At 36.9% G+C, this 13,622-nt stretch overlaps 1 protein-coding gene across 3 annotated transcripts in view; it reads left to right on the forward strand.

Moving 5' to 3' along the window:
• The window catches only part of LOC126822097 (leucine-rich repeat-containing protein 74A), a 33,006-nt gene that overhangs the window by 2,877 nt on the left and 16,507 nt on the right, over window positions 1-13,622 (forward strand). The window contains exons 1-4 of one of the 3 annotated variants that reach the window (XM_050550848.2): window positions 4,095-4,229; window positions 9,146-9,588; window positions 12,387-12,571; window positions 13,259-13,366. In XM_050550848.2, the coding sequence (XP_050406805.1) occupies window positions 9,174-9,588; window positions 12,387-12,571; window positions 13,259-13,366 (708 nt within the window). In that variant the 5' untranslated portion in view covers window positions 4,095-4,229; window positions 9,146-9,173. Of the gene's footprint in view, window positions 1-4,094; window positions 4,230-6,160; window positions 6,227-9,145; window positions 9,589-12,386; window positions 12,572-13,258; window positions 13,367-13,622 lie in introns of those variants that run through there. The other 2 variants (XM_056101299.1, XM_050550849.2) reach the window with 2 other exon arrangements.

Consider the following 13,622-nt stretch of genomic DNA (forward strand, 5'->3'; position numbering starts at 1 on the left):
TCCTGGATTATGAGCCCTGATTGTACGAAAAATCGCGTTTTTAGCTTGCTATCCCTCAAGAGGTCACATTTTTTATCTGATGTAAAAAAAGCGTTCAAATAACCGTTACACCATAATGATGATCGAGTTTGAATTTCTTGAAAATCAAAATGTTGGCGTATCTTGCTTGGCAACCGCATATTTACGTATTTCTGAAACAAACTCACCTTCGCTTTTACCAATCAAAAAGATAAAACTATGCTTCCGATAACTTCTTACCAACTGTTCCACCAATGTTATTCGTATGACAATCAAGAATATATTTTGAAATATCAAAATCTTCGTAACAAGCTTTCTCAATTACTTAGACCAACAAAGACATAACAGGGATTTTTTTTTTTTTTTTTTTTTTTGAAGATGAAAAGTTGACTAGGTTATTTTATACTATACCGATGCATTTAAGGTGCACGGATTCACACAAATACATGCATTTGGGATTTTTCCTTCTATTTTGGCATTGTTTGATTACCTCGTTAATTCATTTAGTCTGAGACCGACTGCAGTAATTTTCCCTCGGAGGGAAAACATTTCTTAGACCAACATGGCAAGATACGCACGACAAAATAAGAGTGAAAAACATTTATACACACTTGACAATTTTATTTTATACTATAGTTTTGCGTGAGTAGCGTGACGTATGCAATTTAGGTGCACGGACTCACGCAAATACATTTTTTGGGATTTTTCTCTTCTATTTTGGCATTGTTTGTTTACGTCATTAATTCATTTAATTTTGCGACCGACTGCACTTATTTTGCGACCGACTATTTTTTCCTCTGTGGCGACCCACCCCACATTTTCGCCCCTGTTTCAATCATTAGCTTGCACGCATGTTTTTTGGCAGTGGGGAGAAAACGGAGGACCCGGCTTAAAGCCACGAGATTGGACAGACGACCATTCGCCTTGTCACATACAAGCTTGGGCTTGAACCATCTGCACTTGACTCAATGACAGATTTTATGATCTAAAGCGCACGCATTAGACCACTCAACCACCCAACATACAAACAAGCATTAAAAGGCAGGGCAGGTGGTGGGGGGGGGGGGGGTGTCGCAAATTTTGTTTTGTCACAATTTCCACCGAACTTGTGTCTCAAAGATCAAGTGAAAAACGTCAAAGCGGATGCATTCTACCTGTTCAATAAAAAAATTTTTCAAAATATTTGAGGAGAATTTTCAGGAGATCCGCAAAATGGATATTGGATTATGTATTGCGGCCTAGTGCCTACCAGGGTCGGGTTGTCAGCTGTAGTGGGATCCGGGCCTTAAGTACGTAAAAATGAGTTCAGCAACAGGTTAATACGGCCTTGCATTCATCCAGTTTAGTCGTGATAAAACCATTTGACTGGAACCGTAGTTTTTTCTCTATCTTCTCTATCAGTCAATCTCTAAATTCAAATAAATTCAAATACGGGTCAGTACTAGAGCGGGGGCCCAGGGCGTTAACCTAGCTGAAAAGTGTACCAATTTTCTCCTATCAATGCATGTGTATCTGGTATCATCAGAATGTAAGTCTGCCGGGTTTCTGGTGGTGGGTGTAGTATTCCACGCCAAAAATGCCATGCCCCCCAACTAGGCTAGATTAGCTCAAAAGTGTACCACATGAAAATCATACAGAAGTGTACCGTACATCTTCAGGTGTTACAAAAACACTCTAACAGACATTTCTAGTGGTGGGTTACCCCTGACAGAGCTATGTAATTGTCAAACATTTGTAGTGGTAGAGTATCCCTGACAAGAATTTTCTAATTTCCAGACCGCAGCTAGGCTAGATTAGCTGAAATCTGTACCACCTAAAACAGCTTTGGAGTTGTTCGGTACCACTACAGGAATCATGAATGACCACTGCCAGACCACTGCCAGACAGTTTGTGCGATGGCTTACCCCTAACAGACACGCCCAAAATGCCCCCCCCCCCACTACGATACATTAACCGGCACTGTTCCCGTGGTCCAAAAATTAAAAATTGAGCCAGGATGCGTAAAATACTAATACCTAACACGTATTAGAGGGGCGATACTCTGCGGTTTCAGGAACTTTTTTTTTTTTTTTTTTCAAAAACGCCTTTTTAGCCCCATAAAACGTTTTATGCCCGAAAATCAATTTCTTGTAACCGCAGTTTATCGCCTCTTCCATACGTGCTAGATATTAGTATTCTACGTATCCGGGCTAAAAATTAATTTTTTTAGAACACCGGAACAGTGCCCGCTAATCTAGCCTAGTTGGGGGCGTGTCATTTTGGGGCCTGTCTATTAGAGGTAACCCATCGCACAAACTGTCTGGCAGTGGTCTGGCAGTGGTCTTACAAAAGTCTTACAATTACATAGCTCTGTCAGGAGTAACCCACCACTAGAAATGTCTGTTAGAGTGTTTTTGTAACACCTGAAGATGTACGGTACACTGCTGTGCGGTTTTCATGTGGTACACTTTTGAGCTAATCTAGCCTAGTTGGGGTGCATGGCATTTTGAGCGTGGAATACCACACCCACCACGGAAACCCGGCAGACTTACATTCTGATGATACCAGATATACATGCATTGATAACATATAGGAAAAAATTTGTACACTTTTCAGCTAGGTTGGCCCCCTGGGGTCCCGGTCTATACCGTCGACGTCACAAGAGAGAGAGAGAAATGGGGTTTAACGTTCACTCGACACAAACTAGGTCATTTTGGGACTAACATATGGTTTAATTTTATTTCAATAATTCGCTTGCGCGTAGGGGTCTTTAGCAGTGGGAGGAAACCGGAGGACCCGGAGAAAACCCACGAGGTTGGACAGGCGACCCTACTCCTTGTCACGTACAACCGGGATTCGAAACCACGCCAGTCGACTCTATGACAGACTTTATGATACAGCACGCGCACGCTAACCATTCAGCCATCCAACCCCCCGTCAACGTCACAAAAACTAAGTCATTTCGAGACGAACACGTTGTTCAAATTTATTTCAATAATTTACTTGGGGTCTTTAGCAGTGGTGACAGACCTTATGAGCTAAAGCTCGCGAGTTGAATTTCCATTCGTCTACCCAGCCCCCAGCTCTAACTCGTATCGATTGTTTTTCATAAAGCACGAGTGAGTACAATACCAATCGGTTGCCTCTTGTTTGTAGTTTCCACAGAATTTATAAAAGAGAAAATAATGGAAAGCATACAAGCCAATAGATGGCCCTTCTTCCGTTTATGACTTTTCACGTATACAATCTGAGGGTATGTTAAAGAGAAATTAAAGTAGAGCCGTAAAGAGTATTTAGAGTAGCGTTGCTGTTGTCAGATTACATGACTAGTTACTTCAGTGTATTATACTAATATCTGCAGTATATTAAAGATATATAAAAAGACTTATGTTAATCTTCTACCTCATTATAAGCCCGGATTTACGGTAACCATATATTCACAACTTCTTTCAGTAATGATCTCTACTTAGACTCGTTCTTCTAGACGCTCAAATCATTTTAGATGTAGGTTACGATGATTGTTTATGAAGTTAAAAGATTGCAAAAATGGAATAAAAGCACAAAGAGGGTGACAGAACAACATTAAATAATATTCGATTGCCCCCCCCCCCCTCCCCGCCGCTAAAAAAATCAGAAATGTACGCCCCCCCTCCATCTGCTATAAAAATCAGAAATGTACTAATCTACCTCCTATCTTAACCCCTCCACCCCCTATTCATCTTAAACAGGGGGAATAAAAACTTCAGAGATAATACCGCCATTCCGTAAATTAAGATACGTGTATATAAATTTGAGTTTTATTTTATAACTATTTTAGAATAGATAACCATAAAAAATATTGAATAAAGGCAATATCGATGGTATGTCTCTGATCTTCCACTGGAATGTCTTGAGTTTATCTCTACATACCGTCTTGACAATCTTGTCTATAACCAATCTATTTACCTATAATATAACAATGATTACCAATCAATCATCCAGACCTTTTTATAACTGTAATATAGTACACTAAGAAGCGTTTATTGTTTACTTTATAATCAAGACTATCTTTAAGGCGAGTAGGTACGCTAACCCGAGAATTAATATCATAATCTAAATAGCAATCAAATAGAGAAGGTTCAACCAATCTTTACTTATACAATATGTGTGTAGGGTATTATGATATTGTTACTTATTAATATTTATATGGAATAAACGTGTTGAATTTTTTAATGGATATATTTCTAAAGAAGGTATAGTGTTGTTTCGTATATAAACTTTGCCTTTTGTGTTTAACACGGCAGTTTTTAGATTCCCATATAGATATGTTGATTTTTTTTTTAATGGATATATTTCTAAAGACGGTAACGCATTGTTTCATATAATAAATTCCGACGTCCCGTGTACACATTGGCGTGCACGAAAAAGAACTCTTGACAGATGAAATTCGAAATAAGAGTAGATCATAGCGCAAAATTTCCCTCATAGCACACTACATGGCGTATGCCTGTCTCCAGTAGCCCATTAGGAGGAAAACAGTAGGACGTTAAACCCCATTTCTTTTCATTTCATATAATAAAGTGATTCAGCTAATTTTCTATTAACACGATAGTTTATATATTCCCATAAATGTGTTTAACGCCCATTCAACACATACTGTGTCATCTCGAGACTAAATGGCAAATATTTTTTCTTTAATAATAAGTTTGAACGGAGAGGACTTTACAATTGGGAGGAGAAAACCGAGAGTGCGGAGAAAAGCCATGGGGTTAGGCGGGCGACCATACCCCTTGTTACGGACATGTGCATGGATCGAAGCCACTCCACTTGATTCAATGACAGACCTTGATATAAAGCACACGCATTAGACCTTTTGTCCACCCAACTTTATGAAAAGAATAGGAACAAAAAGAGTTCGTTGTTACATTTCAAAGAGGGTTTGACTCCGTTGTCAGTCGAGACAGTTCCCTGTCAGCGGGGCAGGACGGATCACATGTGTCTAGTCGTTCGAATCGGACAGTGGCGTGTTCGTAAAAGAATCCAGGCAAAATTTCCCTTACAGCAAACTGCGTGGCATATCTCCATCTTCATTAGTTGGTGAGAAAAGTAGGACATATTGGTTAAAATGTGATTAGTCCTGCTGTTACGATGGTTTAATGGAACAAGAACCTGTATCGCAATATACTGTTAACAACTCATGCCAGCAATATTGCGGCAGTAGCTATGGTTTCTGGTGTATCAGTCGCTTTTCGATTGTACTTCTGTTTGGTTCCAACTTGACTGTTTTCAAAGGAAACCGTGTCTTCGTTAAGCCATATATATCTTTTATCTGACGCTACACCAATGTGTCTGATAACTCAATCTGAATTGGAATCTTTCATTTAACCAACTTGACGTGTTCACAGTTTGTTCTCATTTTACAAATACTATTTAAACGTGATTGTTTCATTCTATGACAATACGATAAAACACAAAAGGCTCTGTTTTGGTGATAAACCATATTCCCGCGTCCAACCTCTATTTCGAATTTGGCTAAGCAGGAGATTTGACTTTCTGTAGGATACGGGAGCATGTGACTCGTGTATGTTGCTGTAACACGATACAGTGGCATAGAGATCTCAACGCTTTAAAATGAACTCTGCATTTCCGAAATGATTAACTGATGCCAAGTTCAGATATGGAATAGTCGTTAGATTTTATAAAATTCGAAGCAAAACATCAAAGAGAGCAACAACAATTTTTATGAAAGAGTCGCCCCAAATTTCTATTGAATGATGCTACGGATGATGAGCAGGATCATTGGTAGCATATTCTGATGTTGTATTGGAGGAGACGAATTGTAAATATGTAAAAAAAAATAGCTTTTCGAAATTATCTAGGTCGACTTTTGTATTCTTAACTTACCTGTGCCAAAACTAGAATTAATCTTTGCTACTACAATGAAAAATGTATTAAATTTAAAACCATATTTCTTATGACAAATATTCCTGTTTTTAAGAATCCTAATTACCGACCAGGATTTGACAATAACACGAATGTTCAAGCTATTAAATTAGAATAAAAATGAACACAATTAATACAACGAACATGTTACCATCGATCCAATATTAACCAATTAATTTTACCCATAAATCGTTTGTTGGTATAGTTTTATCTGGCCATTTACACAATAGAGAGAGACTAAAAATGGTCAAATATAAAATATCGTTTGACGGACCATGAAATAATACAACAAACAACTCGCACATCCGTAAGTTTTTGTTTCACAATTTGTAAATCATTATAACTTGCTTGCATGTAAGCTTTAAATGTTTGCACGTTGGTTGGGGCTTTGCATATCATGGCGGTTAGTCTCTACCTGCGCCCACGTTATTTGGGAGGCTGTGCATTTTCTTTCAGGAACACCAAGTGTCATATCCAATTAAAGTATGACGACTTTTGAGTTTTGAATTATATTTATATTTGATTTTCAGATTTGAGTACAAGTATTTTGATTGAAGCTTAGCAATATGGTAAAATAATATGCATTTTTTATAGCTTTGGTATAATATGGGTGTGTCTAGTTAACTGCGAGTTATGTCTCCCATGTTAAAGTATATATTTCTGGGTTGGTGGGTTAGTTACGGGTCAGTTTGGGTTAATCAAGTTTTATAATATGTTATTATTTGACTACAATATACTATGGCGACTAAAACTTATCTTATAATTATAAAACGTAGAATATAGTATTACAATAAATAGTTTATCCTACAGGGAGACACGAACTTAATCATGCATGTAGAGTGTCTAAAACTGTAATTATAAACAAGCTGTCCGATAAGTCCTTCTAATTAAAGGTCCATGATATCTACAACAGGTGATTACAGGCGTGGATTTAGGAGGGGGTGGAGCCCCCCCCCCCCCCCACACACACACTCAATTTAAAGATCCAGGGGCTCGAAAAAGTAGGATATGAACATTTACAAGACCGACGCATGTAAATTATAAAGTACTGACAATCTTTCCAGAGTTGATATAATTACATTAATATCCCTCTGGTCACCATGTTGAAGACAGACATATACGCCATGCTATGGAGAGAGAGAGAGTGGGGCAGACAGACAAACAGGGTTTAACACCCACATGACACAAACTAGGTCATTTCGGGACTCAAATATGGTTCATTTGGATCTTGATAAATCGCTTGGGCGTTTAGGGGTCTTTAGCTTTCTAGAGAATACCGGAGAAAACCCACGAGGTTCCACAGGCGTCTCTACTCTTTTTCACGTATACAAGCGGGCAATCGAAACCGCGCCATTGACTCAATGCCAGACCTTATGATCTAACGTGCACGCGTTAAACCATTCAGCCGACCACCCACTCACCCCCTCTTTTATAAAAGAGAATGTATACAGTTGTATATTAAAAGTAATAGTCAATGTAATGACGGACTTGCACGCAATGATCTATTCAGATATCATCTCTCATTTATTTTTAATATAGAGGTATAAAAGTCGTTATGTGTCTATCATTGGCGACACTTGTACTTTGGCTATATTAATAATGTTTTCAGCAATTAATTGAACCCTCTCATAGTAATTTCCTATTTTGACAATTTACTCCCCTTTCATTCGTATCAAAGAATCTAGTCATGTGGTTACGAGTAACATAATAAATGAAATGAAATGAAATGGGGTTTAACGTCCTACTGTTCTGTGCCTATACTGGACTAATGAAGACGGGCATACGCTATACTGTGTGCTATGAGGACAATTTTGCCCGGGCAGCGGCACTATCGCCTAATCTTATATCGAATTCCAACTGACAAGGGATCTTTTACGTGCATTCCAATGTATACACGGGACCTCGGTTTATCGTTTCATCCGAAGGACTAAACAGCTGTCCTTGTCAGGCCCTCCGTTCTGCACCACTGACGTCGGAGAGTAACATAATATCTAATACACACTGTATAACAATTATAAAATGTATTTATGTTTGTTCCAGTTAATAATATAATGATAATTATATTTATGAATTTATAAATAATATATAAACCAAGGCTGCCTGCTTTCTCCTTATTCATTCATTAATTTGTAAATGAATTTTGTTCATACGTGTCTGCTTTATCGAATGAATTGCATTGAACCACAAGCGATTATTATTTAAGTTCCAATATGCATATAGGTACTGAGTGTAAATATCAAATGATTATAAATTACCCGCTTTAAGACCTTTTCCCGCTTACAAGTAGTGGATTATAATTTTATGGCTTATATTTAAAATAAGTTCTAAAGATCTTGTTTAATCAACTATAAATTTAGGTAAGATTACTTAATATTGTAACGTTAGTGACAACTGCCATATAACTTTGCTACTATTACACCTGAATTGCTCAATTGGCAGTAAGCCCAGGTATAATATTAACTTGTCGAAATACCGTAACTTTATTGGTAACCGTTTTGATTATGATAAACAATACGTCTTTACCTTCATGTGTCATAAACATTATTTTATACAATTGTGGTAGCTACAAGTCTAATTGTATGCTGTGTATGTTACTAGACTTGTTAGTATTAAACAGTAACTTAAATATCTTACTTGATATATTCCGATTGTATAATTAAAAGATGGTTGTGTCAAAGATTATTTTATACAATTGTGGCAGCAATAAGTCTAATTGTATGATGTGTATGTTTCTAGACTTGTTAGTATTAAGCAGTATTTTTTATATCTTCCTTGATATTTTCCGATTGTACAATTAAAAGATGGTTGTTACGAAACATTATTTTATACAATTATGGTATCTATCAATCTGACTGTATATTATTTTCTAATGTTGTTCGGAAACTAAGAAAAAAATTTTCGTCGATATTTCCCCGTTGTACAATTAAAAGATGTATGTGATCTAGTGTTGTGTGATTCTATATTTTTTAAACTGGAAACGAAATTATGGATCCTGCTCAACTTATTGTGTTACAAAATCAGAAAGTTCGAACAGCTATCAATTAATGTCGCTGGAATTGGTAGTACAACATGGCCAGTGACAATGTTTTGTTTAGTTTCTATATTACTTTTGTAAAGGATCTGATTCTGTTCTATACCTGTCAGTCTGTCTGCTGGGTGATTGGGTATACCATTTCTGTGTGATTTCAGTTCACGTATATGTAATTGTTTTAATTTAACATTTCAGGTAATTAAATGAGAGAATACCCGCCAAAATGACGTCCGTTGTGGCGCAAGTGGACTTCGGCACCGCAGACAAATCACAAGCTTTATGTCGTAATACGCCAAAAGGAAACCCCTACGCCACAGACCTGATGCCCATACAGGAAATAGACGATGTTTTAGGTAGTAATGAAGTTTTAATCACGCAAGTGCCAGATGATTCTGGATCAAGTGTTTACGAACGCGGTCGCGATGAGGAATCGGAAGACGAGGAATCGGATTTATATAGCGGACGACGCGTAGATTTACACGTAGGAGGCGAAGGTGGACTAGTTTTATCGATCGCGGATTCAGAATTCAAGGACTGTGATACACCGCCACATTTAAAGTCCCATCCTGTGGATTTGAACTCTCTTGATTCATCTGATGACGATGATTATGAAACAGACTTAGAATTTGACGAGGAGCGTAAGTGTACTATAATTTCTCTTTAGGTGATGTATTGCTGTTTTAAAGAGTGAAAGGCAGATTTTGGAAGACGTATGACAGTTTTACTTTAAGACTGACTTATTAGGGGCTGGTGGGCTGCTTAGAATCTTAGTCGTGATTCCTTTATCTCTGGCTTTACTCAGTTCTGTACTGGAGTTTCGCGAGGGGGGGGGGATATCAATTTGCATAAACTAGTTTTCAACTTGAGTCCAGATTAAGATTTCTCTAGATCCGCTTTAGTCAAATGCGTCCTTGGTTTTTGACCAAACTAAAGCAAACATAAATCTTGTATAGTAGTAAATCGAGTATTTTACTATAAGACTATATTATGTGTACTGCAACTTTGGGGGTTCTTTCATATAAGAACACTTTCATTCGCCTTACATTGACCACTTAGAATAAAAGATGTTCCTATCTGTACACAAAGAGCAGTGGGATAGGTTGAAATTACTTTAATGTACGGTAAAAAAAAAACCAATGATGTTGATATGTAACTTTTTCCTTAAAGAGGCATCATGAAAGAGCTAAACTTGCCTTTTCTAGCTTCAAATGTTACATAAATCATTATTTAGACATTTTTTTACATGACAGCCCATAATCGATTTTCGGGACAAATCGGAGTTCTTAGATATTGAGTAGATTAGACAATGTTCGCTATATCGGCTTGAAACGATTATATGGCCGGTAATCATGGAGAATGTCGGTCTGAAATGATTATCAAATACCTTTCTGTAATTTAATACAGTTTACATGTATTTAAAACATAACAAGATACTACTTTCAAAAATTACAAAATAAATAGAATGTAATCTTAAAATAAATACAAGTTAAGTGGTTTACTACCGACATAAATATTTCAAGTAGATCAAAACAAATACTCTTAGCAAACACACAATTATACTAGTATATGATTTGATGCTCTCTTAAAGACTACTAAAGATGTTAACGTAGGCATTATTTTTATGTGTTGATAATCTAATTCTATTTAAAGTTATGGTCTATAAGTCAGCAATATGTGTGTAGAATTATCTTTATGTTAAAACTGTTTTGTTTTCCAAATTTATTTACTTAAAAAAGGACAATGTGGGTTATTTTCATCCAACCATTCCATTCTTTGAATGTAGTTAAAATATATTATATTATGGTCATCTACAAACTTCTTAAATCTTGTAAGTCTCTACATTTTTCAAACACAGCGTTTGGAAAAACTATATTTCTTAAAGATGTATTATGTAGGAGCTAAATCTGCATATTGCAGGTTTTTTTTTTTTAATTTAAGTGGCATTTAGTTGAACAGTAACACACTAACACTATTTATGGAATAACAATTACTGGTTGATAAAGACGAGAGTATCATCTTCGAAACGTTTTTTGTTAATAAACCAGTAATTGTTATTCCATAAATAGTGTAAGTGTGTTGGCTTCAAATGTTATATTAATTATTATTTAAACATCTATTCACATGATGCAATAGGCAGGTTTAGCCCTTACATAATGCACCGTTAATGCTATAAATTTCCTGATTTTAATGATGAGCTGTGGCGGTTTTGTGATTAGGCCACTGCAAGAGCGGGTCCAAGGGTGAAGTGGTGGGGGGGGGGCTCTTGTTTCCCTACATATGTTAATAATAATCGTAACTAACCGCGATATTTACTAAAAGGATGTCAGTCCGAAGATGAATGGCATTTTTAGATACCATTTTGTAACGTTAGGAGGACGGAGTTCTAATAATGATTTCAAGCTACACAAAACTCTGGTTTTCTTTCATCGAGTGAGAAACTTTCAGATTTTTGAAGCCGGGCTCTTACAAAACAGTGGGTATTCAAAGAAGAGCACCCGCCCCGTCCAACTCTTTAACTCGCCCTTTATGTGTCCATAGAAATAAAAAAATATCGGCAGCTGTCTCGATATGACCTAAGTATTGGTCGTCAAGACGTGAACTCACTCCCAGATATAATCTGTGAATAATACAACTAGTTATAGATTAAAAGATTATTGTTAGTGATACAATCTTATTTATTCATGTCAAGGTCTTTCTTTCTGTTTAGCCGAACATTCATGTACAGGCTTGAGTTTGACTGTTGAAGATTAATGATTGTTAATGTTTTGGGTTTTTTTTCATTGTTACTGAGAGAGTTTATCCCTGCCCTTATCCAAAAACGAATTGGCCGAAACTTTCCGAGATTAAATGCGACACCATACCCTCTTAATGGTATTGATATGATTTGATTGGTTTTAGACCAAACAAATTTTACCAAAATCCTACAGGAACGCATCAAAACTCAACAGATATTTGCCCTATTAAGCTGGATATTGATAGCCTTTGGTTGTTTTGTTCTTTTTTATTTTTTTTATTTTTTTTTTTGGGGGGGGGGGGTGTTTTTGCGGGGGAGGGGGGTGGGGGGTAGGGGTGGTTGGAGACAAAAACAGAGAGAGAAAGACAGGGAATAGGGGGGGGGGGGCTTGGTAACATCTACTCACCACCAACTAGGCGATTTCGGGAGTAATATAATGGTACAATTATATTTCAATGATTAGCTTTAGCAGTTAGGGCCGGGGGGGGGGGGGGGGGTACTAGAGAAACCCACGAGGTTAGGCAGGCGACCGTACTTTTGTCTCGAATCGAAACCACGCCACGTCACTTACTGGCAAATCTTACCATCTAAAGCACGCGCGTTAGACCACTGGGTCACCCCCCCCCCCCCCCGCCCCGCCCCACACCATCCAAAGAGAGACTAATTCTAAAGAAATAATCCAGTTTTAATATTATTTCTCAGGCTGGTTGAATCCTGATAGAAGAGATCACGACACGACAGGCAAGAATAAATATCTTAAAGTATGTAAAGATATGGGTGTGTCACCTGTTTCTTATTTCCTTAAACATATACAGGATAGAGAAATGGTGATGAAGTTCCATGGCCTTGGTAAAGATAATACAAAGGCTATATGTATTCCGTTAGAGGTATGCAAATTATTTATTTCGTATATTTCAATCATTATGGATGTTGCTACTTATAGTGAAAATATGGAATACTCCATGTTTGACACATGATGAACATTTTAAAATCAGATCACGACTTCGAGTACTCTAGGGACACAATTGAAAAAAAAAGCAGATCGCAGGAGAAAATTAAAAATGGCTGATTCACAAACGACAAAATTATAACAATAAAAAAAATACCGTTCAAAATGAACTAAGCAGGCATAAAAGACATCCGTTCAATTTTAAATAGTTTTTACCGAACATAATCGATTATATACACTCATATTACATTAATATGTGCCTTTAGACCTAGTTTTGCTTACTTTAAGGTTCCAAAGAACTACACGCCCTATATAAATATGAATAATGATCAAATACAGTATCCGTTTCTTTAAAGCAATATCCCTGAAGGCACTGAAATATCACCTAGTTTCGCTTACTTTAAGGTTCCAAAGAACTACACGCCCTTTATAAATATGAATTATGATCACAAAAGGAAGTATCGGTTGCTTTAAAGCAATACCCCTGAAGGCACTGAAATATCACCTGGAATAAGGTACCGTTATGTTTACAGTTTGGAGTTCACATTGACATATGAATACAATCTACGCTCCACCCCCTAAGACGAGAAATATGCTAATTCATTTAATTCACCTTGTCTTGCAGACGAACACCCAGATAGAAACGTTAAATTTATCTGGTAATGGTATTGATACTGATGGTGCTTTATTCTTAGTGAGAGTATTAAAAGAAAATTTCTTTATCACGGATCTGGTAAGCAGCAAATATTGTTATGAGAATAAATGAATATTATGAACTTTAGAACCGATTTCTTATTGTCACTGTACACAATTCTCGCCATTCTTTACCACTCCTGTGAACTATGTGTTTATAAACTTTGATTATTTCTAGGAATTTTATTTGTAATTTCATTGATACAGGTCAGAGAATCAATAAACACAAGAAGTCGACAAACTCAAATAGAGTTATCCCCCTTGCCATTCCCAGAGCTTCGTTTCAGATAAATGTC

The sequence above is a fragment of the Patella vulgata genome, chromosome 5, assembly GCF_932274485.2.
Source record: "Patella vulgata chromosome 5, xgPatVulg1.2, whole genome shotgun sequence".
NCBI lineage: Eukaryota > Metazoa > Mollusca > Gastropoda > Patellidae > Patella > Patella vulgata.